Source organism: Osmerus mordax, chromosome 12 (genome assembly GCF_038355195.1).
Source record: "Osmerus mordax isolate fOsmMor3 chromosome 12, fOsmMor3.pri, whole genome shotgun sequence".
Lineage (NCBI taxonomy): Eukaryota > Metazoa > Chordata > Actinopteri > Osmeriformes > Osmeridae > Osmerus > Osmerus mordax.
In genome coordinates, this window is record NC_090061.1 from 17,014,901 (window position 1) to 17,036,077 (window position 21,177).

A 21,177-nucleotide genomic window follows, 5' to 3' on the forward strand; every position below is an offset into this window, starting at 1 on the left:
CAATCAAATCCAGCTAACTGAGTTAGCGACGTACGGAGAACGGGCCCCAGATTAACAGAACCAAAACCAAGAAAACACAGTGAGGGCCTCTGGTGGCCAACAAAGGGTCACAACCCTGACAAAGATGAAGCAATATTGTTCCAATAATGGTTCAGGTAACGGGATGCAAGGACCGGAAACACATTATAGGTTGGTCCCCTGAAGGTTTGATATGTGACTTAAAGGTTCTGCAAATGTTGTGGAGCGTAGCATTGATACAGCGGAAATGTCCTGTAATGGTTCCCTAAACATTTCCAGAAAATCCTGAAAGGCCCTGAAATAAAGTCCTCCTAAAGTTTAAAGAACTCCACATTGAGACCAACATGGGACGTTCTGGGAACGTTACAAGGCGACGTCCATTACACCAACGGGAACGTTCTGGGAACGTTCTAGGAACGTTTCTAGCTGGGGCAATAGCATGGAAGCATAGATGGTCCAAACGTGTACAGACTTTAAAAACGGCCGTGTACAGACGTCAAAACGTGTACAGACGTTAAAAACTGTGCCTGATGATTGAGACGTGGAACTTGCGATGTGGCTATGATCGGTGATTAACTTCCTTGACTCTGACCACCGAAATCATACTAATTCTAAACGTTGGATCTTCTGCTGTAGCTACTTTCTACATGCGCTATAGATACAGATGCAAAATGTTATTGTCCCTCATGACTCCATATTACACAATTAATGGACGAGGCGAAGGCAATTTTCAGAAGAGTTGAGAGCTGTCTCGAATACAGTTTTATGCCACCTACCAGCACCTCACGCCAAACTTTAGATAAAACTTGAGAGCCCAGTAAACATTACAGTGCGTTCACACTGCAGCGACGCGAATCGCTTGAACCACAGAACGAAGTTACGTAATGTGACTAGACTGAATTTGAAAGTACAAGCACCAACAACTTTGGCAACCTTGCGCCATGCATCGCTTTTTTAAATTAACATCTCTGTACGAATACAGTTATGTATCGTACAGGACTGGGTAAGCAGCCACACAAACGATTAGTTTCTCCTCCACCTTGAAACCTAGAAAGCTAGAAATGTTCACCATGGTTGCTACGTTACGAAAAAACAAGAAAACACTCCAATTGGCCATCGCTAGCGAAAATCGCTCCTCATTTGCATAAAGTTGAGAAAATCTCAACTCGGTCGCGTCGCTACCCACAATGCACCACGCAAGCGATTTGCCTGGCTCCATAGAAGATGAATGGAAAACACGTTGTCGCTTGCATCGCGTCGCTGCAGTGTGAACGCACTGTTACTGTCTGAATCCAGGGGGCCGTTCTCCGTACGTCGCTTATTACATCCGAGATCAAATGACACATCCAAGATCATCATCTTGCTTATCTGGCTAATTCGGTTCTTCGAACACACTTGTTGTTTATGATTAGTATAGCTGGATTGAGTTATATGTTGGTCTAAAAGGGGGTATGTATCGATAGTAGAAACCTTGATCAGCAACGCTTCTATTGGCTGCTCTCATAAGTCTATGGCTGCTCACCATGGCCAAAAAGGGCGCCCCGAAGGCTACTCCGAATTTGAAGATTTAATCAGAACGACAGGGAACACCTCAGTCTGCAAAATTCAAGAAAGAGGGCTGGGAAAAACAGACCAAATTAAATGTAGGCCTATAGCAGTGACCACGTTAGATGTTTTATCGCTTATTACAGTAAGCAGGCATGTTTTTTTCATATCGTAAAAACGGACAAGACATGTCTGCGACAGACTTCCTGTATCACCTCTGCTTAGATAGTCGCAATCAAATCTTGTTTACATAAAATAAACCTGCTCCCGAGCAGGTTTAAGCTAAAGGACTTGTTGCTATGACAGCAAGTCCAGAATGAGCTTCAAAGAACCGAACAATCCAAGATAATGACAAATCGTCAACAATCAAATCCAGCTAACTGAGTTAGCGACGTACGGAGAACGGGCCCCAGTGCTTCACTTGCAATGTAATGGTATGCAAATGAAGACGGTGCTGCCTGCTCACCAACAATGAACTAGCATAAGTAATTCATCCCCAGTGTTAGAAGAAACCTTGGCCCCTCTATTATTCTCGGAGCCTTTCTAGTTGCTCGCAGTCCATTGAATGCGACATTTTGTCAGTAAGATTCGACTCTCCGCCGTCAGCAACTGTGTTCATTGTTGGTAAAACAGAGAGCATGATGAGAATGATATCCGGGGGCTGAGAAGACGAGACGCGCATATCATCAGTGGACCAGCTGCGGGAGAGCAGCGAAAGGCTACGGGCTACGGGCATATATTAAACGCACAATCTTCTAGCCATGGGTAAGTAGAGCAGTTGCAGTCGACTTTAAATACACAATTCCTCATAGATGTCGTTGTGTCATTTTATCAGTGCAACTGACAATGACTAATAAGGGATTTCAAGTGTAGCCTACTTCTAAGTTTCGGAGTCGAGATCTGCTGCAGTGGTGATTATTTGCTTGAATTGGCAACAGGTGCTTCTTGACAGACCCTCGTCGCCTCTGCTTTCTTTAATCTCTCCACGTTAAATAAACCAAATTAAACTCGTTTAATTAAGTTTAATTAAGTTAGTGTCAGGGCTCTCAAGTTAATCAAAAGTCTGGCGCGTGATTACCATACCTGTCAACGTTTGGGTAGCCCACTAAAATCTTGGAGACCGGTGGGGTGTATAACTCGAGAAGGCGCTCAACTCGGTAGAAAACTTCATGTACCTGCACCGTATGCAGCCTGCGCATCATCCATACATTTTATATAGCGGGACAAGTTATCCCTTAGGCCTACTTCTCAGCGTGAGAAATACAATGTGTGAGTCTCACGGCGATGCTTGAGATTTGAGAGCCCTACTAAATTAGTGTCATTTGACAGGAAAGTAGGTCCCTCAAGGTAATTGTGCCATGCTAGATAAAAGGATGTATTGATACTTGTGCTACAAGATGTTAGCCTGGGATACTTTGTAAACGTTTAAGTAGCATCTTAAAACATCAATGTACTCGCTTTAGAAAGGAGTAGTTATGGATATCAAATATTGGTTGTGTATGAATGATTTGAGTGATGTCAGTGTTGATGTAGTCAAACTTTTTAATTCCTTGAGAACAGATTTCCATGCCTCTATGATTATACAATCTGGATGGCAGCCTGCAATCACACAGAGCATGTCTCTCTCACACACACACACCCTTTGGGCTGGCACATCACCCACCAGCCCCCCTCTTACCATCTGTGCCAACTGTAATGGTACCAGCCACTGCTTATCCACTTCCTGTGACTGTGTTTCCACACATACTTAGACAGCTTTCAGATGGTTACAGCCTACAACTACAACAGCCTATGCGCTTTTGTAAAGCTCTCTCTTGGAAGTCGCTTTGGATAAAAGCGTCTGCTAAATGAATACATGTAAATGTACAACTATCTCCTATAAATCTCTGATGGGGAATATGTGGCAGTAAATGGAGAATGATGTGTGTGCGTGCGCATGTGTGTGTGTGGGATGGAGGTGGCTCTGGTCTTTGTTTGTTGGTGGCTCTTGTATCCCTACCACACAAGGGAACAAAGACTGTTGTCTCCCTGGTCACAAAAGCGGTCTCTTTCTCCTTCTTTCTCTTTCGGCCCTCCCTCTTTTCTCACACTTTACTCCTATAGTGTGTCTGGGTGCGTAGGGGATGACTTGAGTGCTGGGGTCGTTGCAGGCGTAGGTCCATGGCCTTGGCATCTATTCAAGCAGCACATGACTTTAGAAAAGAATGGTCAACTAGAGAATAGCTGTAGCTTATTTCATCTGGGCTGGACTAGACAGCACAGTGGATGGGCACTGCTGGTTTTACACTATTGTTGAGGATACATGGCCTTTGAGGCCATGTTGTCACATAGTTTACAGAAAATGACAGTGAAGTGAATGAAGTAATCTGCTCCCCCTTATGATTGTTATTTATTTATATATTTTATATAACTTACTTGTGTATTAATTTATGTAAAACATGATTTATTTTGGGAAAAATATTAATCACAGCCCATACAAAACACATAGTATATTAGTCTATTATTTATTTTTTGTGTGTTTTGTATTGGATATAATTTAATTAACTCAATTAAATTACTGGGTTTATGTTAAGGTAGATGAGGACATGTATTGTGTTTTATAGTGCTGCCTGCTTCAGGTATACGTGTGTGTATTAATTCTGTTTCTTTGTATGATTTCTAGGTTGCTATGACTGCTGTATGCGCTGTCTGGGTGGGGTGCCCTACACCTCCCTTGTAGCCACCCTGCTGTGTTTCTCTGGCATTGCTCTCTTCTGCGGCTGTGGCCATCAGGCCCTCACAGAGACAGAGAGGCTCATTGAGACCTACTTTGCCCGTAACCTCCAGGACTACATTACCCTGGCCTACCTGTGAGTCTCCAGGGCTGCTTCTCCAGGGCTTGGTCCTAGACAGGGTTTCTAGGCAGACACAATAATCTTGTTTAGGTATTTTTGAAGTCTTCTGCAGTTGAAGGGATTAACTCACCCTGGTCAGGATGTCCTCCACCTTTAATACATGTCTTTCACAATATCATGAATTATATTTTGAAAGCATATGTGTCAGGTGGCTGAGCGGTTAGGGAATCAGGCTAGTAATCAGAAGGTTGCTGGTTCGATTCCCCGGCCGTGCAAAATGATGTGTCCTTGGGCAAGGCACTTCACCCTACTTGCCTCGGGGCAATCATACTGTACTTACTGTACACACACTTTACAGTAAAATGTGTGTGTCCAGGTGGTGTAGAAGGCCAAAATAATGTTTCATCTTCTCCATTTCTCTCTCCCTTGCACTCCAGTATCCAGTATTTTCAGTATATCATTTATGGCCTGGCCTCCTTCTTCTTCCTCTACTGCATTGTGCTTCTGGCTGAGGGCTTCTACACAACCAGTGCCACACGCCAGACCTTCGGAGAGTTCAGGAGCACCATGTGTGGACGCTGCCTCAGTTCCATGGTCAGACTGTGTGTGTGTGTGTGTGTGTGTATGGGAATGCTGCTCCAAGTTCCTTGGGGAGGGAGATATTGAGTTTTGGAGAGGAGGTAGGTGCCTTTGCTCGTCAGTAGTAAGAGAGAAGTGTGAGGAGTGGATGAGAGAGGGATGGGAAATGGAGAGACTTGAAGATGGTGCAATGAAAGAGGAGGAGTAGAAGGGTGGAGGAGAGGTGGCATAGTGGAGGATGGAGATGCAGCCTATGCCTGCCTTCTAGGATTACAGGGTTGAGGTGTTTAGGATGTTATGCAAAAATGGAGGGGAAAAAGTTAGATTCTAAACCATAGATATTTTATGCCATAGATCCCAGGATCAATAACTTGTATGTTTGCCTGTCGGTCGGCCCTTTTTTTCCAATCACAGTTCATTGTGGTGACCTACGTCTTGGCTGTTTTGTGGCTCCTGGTGTTTGCCTTCTCGGCACTTCCTGTTTACTTCTGTTACAACATGGATGCTACCTGTCATACCATTACTGTACTGACCGAGACGCCGGCCAGCATCAACCAGCTCTGCATCGATGCTCGCCAGTACGGTACGCGCACCTTTCTTCCACGCTCCAAATGCATTGTCTTATTTATGGAGGCCCTGATGGGACTTGAGAAAATAGAAACACTTTCCCATTGGAACGTGAAACTTTCTTGTCCGAGTGAGAAGTTTCTCGTTACAGTTTCTGGTGTGTGTATAGCATTACCTATAGCTTCATTGCCTTCATTCAAGACACTTGTATCGTTTACATGTATGCTACTGTTTTATTATTGACTTGTAGCCTATTTTTATGAATGTTATAGACCTAACACTAGGCGATTAATATAGGCCCTAGTAAAGCAGAGCAAAGACTATCGTTTCACTTAATTTACGGTACATTTAGGCGTAACTGTTTTGGTAAATGGGACTTGTTAAACATGCTGGCGTATATACATACACAATTAGCAACGTTGACAACTCTTATATTTAACTAGAGAGGGTACAATTTCTGGGGAAATTATAGGGTGTGCTTGCTTGCGTCGGTTGCACAGGGGTCCGTTTTTTAATGACATTTTTACAACTGATATTTCTGTATATTTTATTTAAAAATGTATACTTAATATTTATAAAGATTACATAGATTTAAAAGCATCTTTTTTTTATGTTCATTTACAACTCAAAATACGAGTGAAGTGTAGAATGAAATAGATGTCTTCTCATTTCCCCTGCAAGAGGCAGTCTCATAGCTGAATCAAAACAAATACATTTGGCAGACCGGTGTAAAAATTGACCTAATCTCTATGACTTAAACGTCCTTCTAAGTCTTTCCCTTCTCGTGATATTTTCAGGCATTTAGCCTACTCATATTGCATTCATTCATTAATAAAGAAGCCCCTTTGTATGGAGGATTATAGGGGCCAAAACTAAATAAATAAATACTTGGATAAATAAATAATTATATAACATAAAGCTTAAATAAATGACTAATTATATAATGAAATGCCTAATTGACATACAAAATATATAAATTACAAATTAAATGAGACACTAAATATATAAATGTTACATGTATTTGTGTGTGTATATATATTAGTGGTGGGCATAGATTTTTTTATTTTATCTAGATTAATCTCACTGTAATCTTGGCGTTAATCTAGATTAAAATGGCTCATTTGAATTCCGCCGAAGGCATTCAGAATATGTGTGCTACCCAAATAATGACTAAAAGTAAGTCTTTGAGAACGGGTTTCTCAAGCCAGGTGGCGCATTAGACCAGGAGCTCATCTCCTGTTTCCAAAATGCATCACAAACTGCTTGAGAAAGCTGTTCTACTATGATAATTGGTGATGAACATAAATTATGTTCAATAAGGTGTACTTGTTTTTATTAACTGTTTATTAGATTCGTTAGCTTGGCTGATAGAGCTGTGCTGACAGGCTAGCCTCGGTTGCAGGCAAACACCGTAGTTTGACGACGACTCTTCCCCTGCGCTACATCAGTGCTTGGCCCGGCATCTTCCGCATTAGCTAAGGGATGCTTTGCGTTTCAGTGGTATTTGAGACTGGAAGAACTCTTACAGTAAACTAATTCCGCATAGCACAAGGTGCAAACAACCTTAGACTTGTCGAGGTTTCCATTGGGAAGCTTCATAAAAATACATTTTCCCTGAAGCAAACCAGGCGGCTTCATAGCTGCATCCATGGTAGCACGTCAAGTTTGATGTGATAATTTCATACACAAGGCGTACACACAGGTTCGAAGACTCGTTCTCGCCCCCTACAGTGCAATTCGGCTAGGTATATATCCGCGCTAAAATATCAAGGTGAAAGTCATCATAGCTTGCGTAGTATAGACCCAGCTCCCAACCCAACTTTGAGAATAGATTAACGGCGATAAGTCGCAGCGCGTTAACGCCGATAACGGCCCACCACTAATATATATATGTAAATATATATATAGATATTTACGTTTTAATGTGTTCACATTTAATTATTTATACTTACATTTATTTATTTATCCTTACATTTATCCACAGTGTAACTTGCTGCAGCAAAATAAATCCGTCGTCTACGTCACCAAGTCAGGGGGCGGGTTTAAGCCTCTGATTGGTGGTTCAACTTGAATCGACTGCTTTTGACTCATTCAAGATGGCAGCACCTAGTGCGGATTCAATGAATGAAATATTGCATGCTACAGTGGTCGAAATTTTGTCGGTAGCTGAAGAGATGGAGGCAACTGCCAATTCACTTTTTTTTTTTTACATCATATTGAGAGCTTCGCTGAAATTATAGCAATGATATCGGCCCTGACTGACACAGACATCAATGAAAATGTGTTCACGATCCTCGGCGAGATGGTACAGCATAGGGGGTGGGCGAATCGATCTCAAGACTGATAGTATCGATACCAACGTAGGTATCAGTAGCCTATTGATTGATACGACTCAGCGGCACACACTAACAGTATTTTTGACAAAACTCTTTGTCCTGTGTTTTATTATGACCATAATCACGAACAAGTAATTAAAGGAAAAATCATTAAATGATCATGAAATTGTAAATTTTAATTCAAATTTTCATATTGATGTTGCATTCACTTTATAAATTATGAGGCATTGCGCCTTCGACACAAAGGTAGATAAACTGTTTTTCTAAGTAAAAAGTTATATTGCAAATCAGCAATATTGGTATTGGCAGGGGCGCCGTATGGCCCTGTATTTACTCTTTGGTATCGGATCAATACCACATTTTGCAGTATCGCACACACCTCGCAGCTGCAGAGTGAGGCGATAGAGGATCCCTCTAGATCGAAGAGAGCTTGATCAACTGGTTGAGCATGCCTGGTGTGTAATACTGTTCATTCACCAATCAGAGGCTTAAACCCGCCCCCTGACTTGGTGACGTAGACGACGGATTTATTTTGCTGCAGCAAGTTACACCGTATGGAGGACCAAACCTGCCATATTTACAAATGAATGAATGAATAAATGTCCACATCCATGCATTTAGACAGAAATAAACGAATATATGTATTAATTAATGCACAATTGTCAATCAATAGTTACATATATTTTACATTTATTCATTTATTCATTTATTCATTTATTCATTTATTCATTTATTCATTTATTCATTTATTCATTTATTCATTTATTCATTCATTCATTGTTCCCAATATGATAATGAGAGGAGGCCAGTAGGCGTGGAAACTGACATTCAGACATTGCAATCAATCCAGTGCCATAGATTCAATCTAGCTAACGCCTGGGACACACTGGCTGCGAAGCGGATATCGTTTTTATGGACAACATAGCCTACATGGCCAGGCTGGCCGACCTCGTTGAAAACAAACATTTAATTCACCATATGATATTTGGATAAACAAACATGTTATAAAGAATTGACTATGTTAGTTGTGGGCTATCACTTAACACCCAACTTCACTACGCTGACCGGCCAACCATGTGTTTACCCCGATAAAAACGATATCCGATCAATTCTCAAAATGTAAACATTTAAAAATAAAAAATCCTGATTGTTGATTGTCAAACCAACATTTTTGTCCTGTGTGTAAGAGCGAGATAGACAATCTGTCATAGCCCCCAATCAATTAGAAGAGAAATTTGTGAAGATTGACGACACAAAGTTAATCATCGAAGAGGAAATGTAGCTAGTCCTACATGGAGTTGTATGCCCCACAGCACGTATTTTACAAAGACTAAGGCAACAAAAGACAAACATTGCCACGTTATGTTGGGAATGGGATGCTGTTGCGACAGTTGTTGGAGCAACAAGTTGCGTAATTAGCCTGTAGCCTATGCCATGTTTATGTACCATGTCAGCTTTACATGTATTAAAGGAAAGCTCAGGGAAGGTGAAAGGCTTGGTGACCGGCGTGGAGAAATGCGCGTCTAGTGTCAACAGCATCGCGTCATTCGTAGCAGATTGTGGCGCTTCAGGGCGCTTCTCAGCCAGTGTGTCCCAGGCGTTAGCTAGATTGAATCTATGGCTCTGGATTGATTGTCTGAACGTCAGTTTCCACGCCTACTGGCCTCCTCTGATTATCATATTGGGAACAATGAATGAATGAATGAGTAACTATTGATTGACAATTGTGCATTAATTAATACATATATTCATTTATTTCAGTCTAAATGCATGGATGTGGACATTTATTTATTTATTTATTTATTCATTCATTCAATTGTAAATATGGCAGGTTTGGTCCTCCATAACACCGTGGATAAATGTAAGTATAAATAAATAAATGTAACTATAAATAAATGTGAACACATTAAAACGTAAATATATATACACACAAATACACGTAACATTTATATATTTAGTGTCTCATTTAATTTGTAATTTATATATGTTGTAGTCATTTAATTATTAGTCATTGTAATTAGTCATTTATTTAAGCTTTGTGTTATATAATTATTTATTTATCCAAGTATTTATTTATTTAGTTTTGGCCCCTATAATCCTCCATACCTTTGAAGATTATTCCACAACGTTACCGGCAGTAGAAGATGGAATCGCGATTCAAACAGTAGCTACCATCTGAAAACTGAAAATATGCCCCCAAAAACGTAAATAAGCTTGACATTTATTTAGTGGAAAATCGCTCATTCATAAAAAGCTCACTGGTAGCGATCATTGTCAGTAACAACGCAAAATGCGATATAGCCCTGTGTGGAGAAGCTGCCCCGGTAAATTGTACTACTACAGTACGGTACTAGACTACTGCTGTGTTCGTCTTGGTTGCGATTGCGTTGGTTGAATTCGATTCAATGTTCCGTTGTACGGTTTAGGCTGAAATTAATTATTTTCATGAACAGATTGACAAAGTTTAGGCTGTGGCAATGAAGTTCAGGTTAGTAGTCAGATAGTTTCACCTATTGAAAGACTTTTGATTTAAGTAAGGGGAGTGCCGAACATGTTCTGTCGCCGTTTGACTTCCTAAACAGCTGTGTAGATGTTTTTGTAGTGTGTCTCGCGTAGGCTACAGCGTTGCAGTGAGCAACACTGGTTTGAAACCACAGGTAAGGATAATTTCACCAACAAATCGTTTAATTGTAATGTAATGTAATAATAAATCCTACAACGAAAATGTATTTGTGAGGAATGTTTATTTTAACGATTGAAAACAGATGCATCATAGACCACTGTAGTATGTGTTGCCCGGGCAACAGAGGCTAATGTCATGATGCTAATAGGTGCGTTCGACATGACCTGACTTCATGCAGCGCTGCAGCCGGCTGCAGGCGGCTGACTTGAAACAGTGAATTCTGGTTAGACTTTTTGTCCGACTTGAGACGGCGCCGAGGCTAGGTCACTGTGACGTAGCCATCAAAGTACCGTGAGATCGATTCGAGAACTGCCGGCTGTGTAGCTGTGCGCATTTTCTTAAGAGCAACTGCACAGGTTCTAATGACGACACAGCTATTTCATGATTGGCCAGACTCACACAAGACAACTTTGACACGTTTTTTGTAATTATTCTGACACCTTCAGTTTCGCCAACGCTCAAATCCTGACCAAACAGTTTAATTGAATAAAAAAATAGTTGAAGGGTTTTAGTCCGCCTCTTCACTAACGGAAAGACTAAGTTTAATTATAAATAAAGTAAGCAAACAGCGCTTGGTCCGCCATGACTGACGTCAACGCAGCAGACCACGAGAAGCTGGAATGTCCGACTTTGCAGAGCCGTTTTCAACTCCTCCCCGACTGCAAGCGGCTACTCTCACCGGTCGTTTCATGCAGCCGCAGGCCATGTCGAACGCACCTAACGCTTCAGTGAAATAGTAGACTACCGTTTCCGAAAGTAGATGTGGGCCTACTTCCTTAATATCAGCTAATATTGTACATTACATTTCACAATTGTGTTTCACATCAAAAAGTAAAATGAGTAAATAGTTATCACCCTGGCCTCTTGCTTGTGGCGTTTCTGCAGCTGCCTTGCAGTAAAGCTATAGTTAGCCTAGCTATCCCCCAAGTTAACAGATGCGAAACGAATGTTCTGCTACAGGTAGTCACGCGTCTTTTCGTGACGTAGTGACGTTAGTAACGTCAGTGACTGTGGCTAGCAGGTTAGCCACTGTTAGTTTCACTTTTCGCCACAAAAACGTAATTTGAATTTAAACCATCCAACGGAATGTAAATAAAATACAACCAACGCAATCGCTACCAAGACGAACCTTTTGACAACATACACAACGGGGTGCCGTTGTGTATGTTGTCCAAATATTGAGGCATCCTTAGGGGCGCGAAAATAACTAGAAAAGGCTGTTCCTGCGAAACAGCAGTGAGAATGCTGAAAACCTGAATGGGGATAGCTGACCATGCAAAAAAACTGAAAATAGTGAGAATTTAGTAGAAAGTTATAAGCTGAAGCTTCAAAGCAACCAAAAGGTATTTTTGAAAGGGTCTGGAGCAGCATTCCAACAATGATTTGAAAGGATGTACCATTACTTCTAAAGGGAGAATAATTTGCACAAAAACCTTAATATTTTAAAAAGTATAAAAGTGAGAAATACCCGCAAGCTGAAATGAATTTGAAAAATGTGTGAGTCACAAAAGAGGCAGTGTGGAAGCTAAACTGCATCATCTAACAAAGCTAAGAGCTAAAATAGCCTACAATGCGGGAGAACTGTTAAACAGAAGAAGTAGGCTAGCTAGTCGTAACAAGAATATTATAGTTTTAACAGCTGAAATTATAGTTGGCATAGTAATAGCAGTAGCAGATGTAGCCTATCATTGAGTGCGTTTACTCGGCTTTCTTAGTAGGATTCAATGTGTTGATGGAATGAAACATACAGCAGTAGGGCCGATACAGGAAGACACTGCGACACTTTGTTGCAGAAGGATGATGGTGCAAGTTTCGTCCATGGAGCATACATACAACGATTAATAAAAAAGAATCATGTAGACGCGTTTATTGAGTAATCGCATAACTAATTCCATATGTAAACGGAGTAATCGTATTATTGGCATAAACCGACAATTGCTTGTAATCGGGTTTCTCATGGTCAAGTCAAAGCACCAATCACCTGTGTGAGAGACTGGGTGGTGCGTGTCTGTCGTCCCCGTGGCAACGACAGACACGCACCACTCAGTCTCTCACACAGGTGATTTGTGGAGTCACAAGACAGAGCTATTCAGTCAACTCGTCTCATTAAAAGACTAAGAGCTGTTATGGCAGTTTTTGACATAGTTACAATATCTATGTTTCTTTAAGCGGTAAAAAGTAAGTTCCTTTGTTATAGACAGACGAATGTTAGAAACTGAGGCTCTGTGGTGTGGTTTACTCTGTAGAATGGACACTTAGATTGTCTTAAGGTATTTATGGTGTTGTTTTATGATACCTAACTAAGAGCCCTAACTAACTAGGGAGTCAGGTGGCTGAGCGGTGAGGGAATCGGGCTAGTAATCCGAAGGTTGCCAGTTCGATTCCCGGTCATGCCAACTGACGTTGTGTCCTTGGGCAAGGCACTTCACCCTACTTGCCTCGGGGGAATGTCCCAGTACTTACTGTAAGTCGCTCTGGATAAGAGCGTCTGCTAAATGACTAAATGTAAATGTAAGAGCCAGAGGGTCTTAGTTAGGTCTGGGGGTTGGGGGAGATTGTTATCTCAGTTGAGCGAGCTGACCTAACCTTTTGGCCAAGGAGATTGTGTCCTGTTTGTGTATCATTAACCATCTCCTTCTTTAGAGAGGGAGCTGGGGCATCAAAGAACTGTGGGACACTTGGTATGGAGTCAAACTGTCACTGAGCAGTGCTGACCAATCACAGAGTTTGCTACATTGATAGATTGACCATCAGAAGAACCATTTGATCTAAAGTTTATATAAGGCAGGGTTTTAGGGATGTTTTTCATCACTCTTGCGAACGACCTGTGGCTATAGCACCTCCTTCGTAATGACTGATCAGCAAAGCTTTGTTTAATATTACGTAATTGTATAATCTAAATAAATTGTATTAAAACCACATCTCTTGACTACTCAGATCTACACAGTGCCACTTGAATTTCCACTATTACAGAGCACTATAATTTCAGCTACTAAAACGAATATACTACTTCTACTACTTCTACAGTTGAACAGTTCAGCTTTCAGCTTCTCCCGCATTGTAGGCTATTTAAGCTCTTAGCTTTGTTAGATGATGCAGTTCAGCTTCCACACTGCCTCTTGAAATTCTACTATTCTACTACTATTATTTCTTCGATAATTCATATTTCAGCATTCCAACGCATTTTCTGCAGGAAATGCACTTTCTAGTTCCAACTTCTTAGTTCTTCCGTGTCCTTTAACTAGTCCTGCATACTTTCACCGATTCCTACAATTTTGGAATCAAAACGTTCAGCTCCTTCAGGAGATGTGTGCTATGACTTTTCTCATTTCTCACTTTTATACTTTTTAATATATTAAGGTTTTTGTGCAAATTATTCTCCCTTTAAAAGTAATGGTAAATCCTTTCAAATCATTAAAAAAGCTTCCTCCTCTTTCAAACTTAACTACTTCAGCATACTTTCAGGTAGAGACACCATTCAACCTTTAAAATGTTCACAAGACATTCAGCTATTCCCAAATGATTCAGCTTTTTCAAATATTCAGCCAATTTTGAATTGACAGTTTCAAATACATCAACATTTTGCTCCTTCTTGATTTTTATGAATATTCAACTAAATTGTCAAACAAATTCCTCTAACGTTCATATAGTTTAACTTACAGAAACAAGTTATACCTTAAAATGTAGGAAAACGTGTCCTCTTTCAGCCAATGTAACTACTAAAGAGATTTCGAATCACATTTTCAGCTATGAGCCTTGAAGCGAGAGCAGCCTTTCAAATTCTCTCACTAACTTCAATGGAGAGGTGGGTAAAATTCGTCAGAGAAAACCGAAGGAACAAGATAACGCGCTGAGGGCAGAGAATAACAGAAATGTAGCTAGAATCCACACCTCAAACAAGTTAACGTAGACGCAAAACTATACGTCCAATCCCAAAAAATAAGGATATTTTCCGAGACCCAAGACTCTGCCGAAACCAGAGATGTCCCTTATATGTCTGTGCGGTCAGAAATATGACTCTACCGGCAGTTTCAAAATCTTGTTCTTTTTGCTTTCTCTGACGATTTTGTCACCAGATTTGCATTGGTCTCTATGGGGCGACAGTTGGACTTTGTCTTGCTTTCGTAGGGCTCTGAACAAATGTGTACGTCTGTTGGATTCAACAGACAACTGTCTACGACCAGCACAAAATTAGCTATCTATTGATCCATAAATGAAGCATGAAGAGCGGAAATTGTGGCAATGCTGGCAAACTAGAAATATTTTTTCAATGACATCCGAAGCTCAGGCCTCCACTCTAAGTGTTTCAGTCTGCACTCTAGGGTTTCACGTACACACCCATGTAAATCTCAGAAACGGCTTGAAAAAGTCATGAAACATAATCAGTGATATTGAAAAAAGATGAATTATTTAAAAATTGTTTAGGGTTTTGTCAACATCTTAAAGTTTAAATGGTGGCTCTAGCTGAAAGATTGAGGAAGAAGAAGGATTTGGAAGTTGAAGAAGTTTAAAGAAGTTGGAGAGGATTTGAAAGAAACTCCATTGGAAACCCATGTTAAAAATATTATGAATATTGATTTATATTAATTCAAGCATAAGAGGTACAAAGCTGAAAAGTCATAGCAGGAATGGCCTGACACTGCTGAATTTTTTGATAGCTGAGCGGTTTTAATAGCTGAAGATTTGAAGGCGCTGAAAGGTGCCACGGAAGAAATAGAAGAAAAATAATAAGTTGATTAAAGATTCAAAGAATAATACTTGGAATGCTGAAGCAGCATTCCAACAATAATAAAGATAAACAGGAAAACAATCACAATAATAGATAATATATGTGAGAGAACAAAGGTTGTGCCCTTGCCGAAGGCAAAGCACACCCAACTAACAATAACAATAGATTTCCTCCTCATGGAGGAATCCTAATAATACCTATACAGGGTATTTCCTGCATAGAGAACATTTTGGCGCGCGCCAAAGCTGTTTTCCCGAGCGCCAATGACAAATCCCCAGTGCCAAAGGCAAAAAAAGTCTGCAATGAAGAAAATTTAAAAAAGCTGTGTTCATCACGCGTGCAATGCATGTCAGCGAATATGTTCTCAATTGGATGGTTCAAGTAGGCTACAGCCGAACCTTCTTTCTGTTTTGATCAATAGTAATCGAGTTGATAAGCGTGTCTTCTTGTCTGATCAATACGCAACTGTGAGGTGCGCAAATGGACAGAGTGGCCACTAAACTGTCGTTCCGCTGGAATGAAAGTTCTGGAATGATAATATATAGTGCAATGTTTCCTCTATGGCTAAATTTCTGCCGCCACGGTATCAGAAATCAGACAAAATTTTAGGCCGTCTATCAGCAGTGATTGTTAGAGTGCATGTCGGAGAATTGCACCGACATGCGCTTCACACCGCAGTTGAGATTGCGTGTGTGCGTCCTTGAGAACTGTAAGTCGTATAACTGATGTTGTCAGTTCATTTAAGCCTGTTATTGTAGTCTATAGTTCTTGCAAATTTAAATCAAGTTAACTGGCGATTTTTGTTGTTTGTATTCTTTCCCTGCTTGCTAAATTGCACATGTCTGTTTATTCGATAGCGATTGCTGCCCTTGCTCAGGTTTGTATTTTAGGTGCATTATTATGCTGAAATAGTTTTAATTAATAAAAAGTGGGTTTACTGTTATTATTTGCTACAGAATGCTTAGCCTATCAAGATCAAATGAAGCAGGCAGTGTACATGCTTCAGAGTGGCCTACCTTAATGGATAGACTAGGCTACTGACCATTTACAATAAGTTGTTACGTCAATTATTAATTGGCAGCATTTATGGCATTTAGAACATACTTTATGAGTGTAAGGTGGCTTTAAGTAGCCTAACTTAGTTAGTAGTGGAGCAGTCCCAGCTAATTCAGATGTAGCCATACCTGTAAATATAAATGGCACGTAAACTTGAAACCATCTAATATATTTTGTCTGGAAGAGAAAGTTTCCTTTTTTTTCAGGGGCTCTGTACATTTTACATATGAGGACATTGTGTCCTTTTAATTTGTATACTTTGTTGTGCAGGGAATCGTTAATTATGGCTAGAGACTCTCTCAAAGTTGACCTATGTACATCATTACAAGATGCAGAAAAGCCTATACGAGCCTTCCACGTGGAACTGTTCTATGTGTGCTTTATCTAATATGTCTTCCTTGTGGTTCCGAATTAAACGTTTTTTCTTTCAGGGCTGCTTCCCTGGAACGCCATGCCAGGGAAGGCCTGTGGGATGACACTATCCACTGTGTGTAAAACCAGAGAGGTGAGATTGGTAATACCGTACATGGTAGATGTTGTAGAGACACACAAGTACCTGAGCAGCTTGAGTGACGATAATTTGAATTTCAACCCCAACACAGAATTAACGGGTCAGCAAGGACTGTTCTGCCTTTGTAAACTTGTCAAAGTTCCATGTTGATAAGACCCTCATGACCCTTTTTACAAATTCTACACTGAGTTTGTATAACATTTTCTGTAATCTGCTAGAATGGCAATCTCAGAAAGGCCAAATCTACTCTTTCCAAAATAGTGAAGGTCAGCTGTAAAGTTGACCTTCACTGAGATCCCACCTTCTGGCTCCCGGTTCAGATACCCCCCTGTAAAGAGCGATACAGGCACTTGTTCATTCCCACCGCACTTTCCCTTCTGACCCCGGCCAGGGGGATAGATGGTAGTGATGGTGTTCTTCATTGATATATTTTGATGATGGTTTTATAATATATGTAGGCTTTTTGTATTTTATAGTCTTGTACTATCTATGTCGGTTTTATATGTCTTGTGGCAAAACCAATTGCCCTCAGGGGTCAAATGAAGTTGAAATATAATGGATAAATGTCCTAAACTAATGTGCATAGATGAGTATGTGAACAACTTTCTTTCTTCGAAAACTTTCTCTCACACACTCTCTCTCTCTCTACCACACTCTCTCTCTCTCTCTCTCTACCACACACTCTCTCTCTACCACACACTCTCTCACACACACTAAAGGCAGGAATCCACCGGCTTTGAATTGCCACAAAGCGCCACTAACTTAAATTTGCTATAGAAATCCTATAGTGACCTGCACAGAAAAATGCGCTTCTGGTGGGACACTGGCAGAGTAGACACAGGACTGGACACACTTGAATGCGAGTCCAGAAGTGGACCAGGAATTGATAAATATCCATCATTGTGGAATTTCCTTTGGGATTTTTCAAGTAAATTGAATCAATCCATTGACCCTTCATCTGTGCAGACACAGTGACACATAACTGTACTGTCAAATTTGGTAGAACTGCAATAAACTGTATTCGATGTTTTGATACTTTGCTGTGCTCCTTCTAAAGTTCCGGATGACGTATGACCTCTATATCGCTGCATTTGCTGGAGCTGGCATCACCCTCCTGGCGCTGGTGAGTGAGTAAGTCTCAACTGGGCAGGGTCAAGAACCTGTCCAGCCCCGCTTCAATACAGATAGATCCTGATTTTCACCCTCCCTTCCTTAAAGGTCACTGCACTAAATGGGGGGGAATACATATGTGGAACCTGTGTGAAGAATCGCAGGCTCTCACCTATCCAGAGATCACTTTAAGGAAGGAAGAATGCATCTCTAGTGTAGTGAAACAGGACATGTGTCTGTCTCCTCGTTGGTCCACAGTGGGGAGTTTGTAGTCCACGTTTCCGTGTGACCGTCAGTGACATACTGTGTAGGCGTTCAGGCATCTCAGTCCTGCATGTCTGAACTGACTGCTGCCCTCTGTTCACGCTCCAGTCTCAGCTGATCCAAACAGCTCAACAGTGCTGTAATACTATTTGGCAATTTTCCAGCTGATGAAACGGTCATTTATAGCTTGATGCCTCTTAGAGGTTCTTATATATTTATGGTGTCTTGGTATATGAATGAGGCTATTAGATCTCAAATCACATCTATGGTAACAGATAAGTGATAGTTATAGCGCTTATACCAGAAAACGGGAGGAGTTTAACCCTTGTGTATCTTCGGGTCACTGTGACCCATCAGTCATTGTGACCCACCGTCGTATTGCGACAACTTTACTGCATACAAAAACAAAGTAAAGCATTTTCCCGTCGAGCTGTCTCAGACCCCCCGCATCGCGAAGGTTAAAATAAAATGCTTTTTATTCGTTTTTATATTGGGTAAAATTGGGTAAACACAACGATGGTTCGTTGCAAACCTTCGGGTCATGTGACCCGAAGGCAGCACAAGGGTTCAAATGGTTATTGGGTCTGTTCAAGCACTGAGTACTGTTTTGTTTCTTTTTTTCTTTCTCTCTCTCTCTCTCCAGCTCACCTACATAGTCTCCACCACCTATAACTTTGCTGTTCTCCGGTACCTCGGGAGAAAGGGCATAGGCACAAGGTGTTAGTCTCTTTTCTTCCTGCTCTACAACACAACACTGAGAGCTAGAGGAACAACTGGGACTCCCTGTCCTCTCTTCCCTTTCCCCGCCTCTATGGAGACGGCTGCTTGGACCCATGAACATTGTTCTATACTGTCTCCCCTGTATCCCAGCCCAAACAACCTTTCCCTGTTTCTTCAAAGTCTTATGTTGGGGTTCAGGGGAACCTATTTACACCACACAAATGTCTTCCTAAATGTATAAATGGACGTGTTCATCATTTGACTCTGCTATTGTGAACAATACTTGCAAACCTAACTTACTTAAAATTACTAGATGCCTTGATATCCTTTTATTTTTGTTAGTTATGCAACACTCACGGTGTCATCTAAAAAAAGGCATTTCCATGGATACTATCCTTCACATCTTGTTGTCATGCTGCTAGAAGAGCGTGAGTTTGGGGTCTTGTACTGACCTCTGGGGATTTTCTCACCAGCAAATGAAAAGTCATCACAATGCAGCAAGGCTGACTTAAAAAGCTAGCCAATCAGATATGTGCCCCAGGGCCCACCTGCTCAAGGGTTTATAGCAAAGGGTCATGTTGGGTGTCAGTGTAGGTGAAGGGGTTGGCGGGAGGGACAAAGAGAAGGAATGGCTTCTCACAGCCCTGAAAGACATGCCCTACTTCCTGGGACAGCGGGGCCAGAGGCATTGCAGAGAGATGATGGCTCAAGGACCAGGGTTAGAAGGGGGTAGATTGAGCATGATTAAAGTTTATCTCCCAACAAAACATTTTCTTCAGTCACTTTGAACTGATTGGAAGAAGTTTAAAAATAAAACAAAACATTTTAGGGAAATGGAAAGCATGCTATACATTTCCACCTGGATTTATTTAGAGGACTGTAAAAGGACTGATACCACCAGAGCTAGGGAAATTGTCAAATTCTTGTGTTTGATCTTCTTTACTCCAACAGTCCTAACTGTGAGGCACATCAGACTGGGTTACCTTAATTTGCTTTCATGTATGTGATCTCTGTAAGTGGTCCACTGCCCTGCTGTAAAGTGTGGGTGAGACAGACTATTATTATAATATAATCGGTAATTTTATAGGATAACATGTAGTTATTGTATAATACATGTGCATTTTATGTACTGTAGATAAATGTACTAATCTTAACAACCCTGCAAAAACAAAAGCACTATGTGTACTAACAAGCCATGTTATTTAGATGAGTCATATAGTTAGTGGCTGGCTCTGTTTGCTCAGTGTTTTATGATGCCATGTTGGTAATATTTGTTAATAAAAATATGGGCCTACATTTCAAGACAAACTGTAAATTGTTCCTTGGTAAGCCTACATCTGGTTGTGTGTGTGTGGAAGATTCCTTGGCTTGCTCCTAAGGTATATTTGTTATGATATTTACCATCCTAGAGTATTCTCTGTTGTCCTGTGACTTGCTCGGAAACTACTAGGAAAGTAAAAAATGTTCTGGGGTTTTGTGGGTCATCTACTCTCAGGGCATGTAGGGGATCATGTGGTTTCATATCCCTGGTTCTGATCCTTAATATTCCACAGTGTTGTGTGTTCCAAGAGACCAGGTCAAACCAAACTGACAACAATTCTGTCAATTGCATTAGATTTAGTGCACCTCAATGGGATTATTGGTACAGTTCCAAAAATGTAAAAGTGAGTTCAGTGTACCCCATAAGTATCAGGTATCACTCTCCCTCCTCCCCAGGTACTCTGGAGTATCCAGCTGGCAGTGAGCAGGGGGTCTCTGAGCGACCAGAGGGAGAGAGAGGAGGAAAAGAGCTACACCCTGTATGGGAAACTGCTCAAAGACAGAGGGGGGAGCTTGTTCTCTCCCTATGCGCCACACACACCCTCTTCCTCATCTTCACTAAGAAACTAATCCCATTGCCAAGTCGCAAAATTTCGACCTCTCCAATGTGCCAACTCAATTTGTGGTACAAAATAGACTGTTAAAAGGCTGTAAAACAATTTATTTTGAGACATTCTCAAGTTATATTCAGAATATTCTGACCACACTGAGTTATTCTTTGAGGATTTAAAATGTCAAATGAAAAATTAATTTGGAAAGCTGTTGTACTGATCCTCTTTTTGTCTTTGTTCGGAGGACTGGATTTAAAAAAAGATGTTTGTCCATATTGTCCCCAACATTATATTCAATTTAAATAAAGACCAATGCAGTGGTTCATTATTTGTATGAACTAAAACAAAACATCA

The 21,177-nt window shown here is 40.9% G+C and overlaps 1 protein-coding gene across 2 annotated transcripts; it reads left to right on the top strand.

The window, feature by feature from the left end:
* The first annotated feature begins 2,077 nt into the window (after nucleotides 1–2,077).
* LOC136954338 (myelin proteolipid protein-like) lies at nucleotides 2,078–20,971 on the top strand. 2 transcript variants are annotated; one of them, XM_067247949.1, is made up of 7 exons: nucleotides 2,078–2,328; nucleotides 4,226–4,412; nucleotides 4,835–4,991; nucleotides 5,391–5,559; nucleotides 16,779–16,852; nucleotides 17,916–17,981; nucleotides 18,876–19,243. In XM_067247949.1, the coding sequence occupies exons 1-7, from the start codon at nucleotides 2,325–2,327 to the stop codon at nucleotides 18,954–18,956; spliced, it is 738 nt and encodes a 245-aa protein (XP_067104050.1). In that variant the 5' UTR covers nucleotides 2,078–2,324; the 3' UTR covers nucleotides 18,957–19,243. The 2 variants fall into 2 exon arrangements, with proteins under 2 accessions (XP_067104050.1, XP_067104049.1); XM_067247948.1 differs by lacking the exon at nucleotides 18,876–19,243 and adding an exon at nucleotides 20,669–20,971 and having other exon boundaries at nucleotides 2,260–2,328.
* The last annotated feature ends 206 nt before the right edge of the window (nucleotides 20,972–21,177 follow it).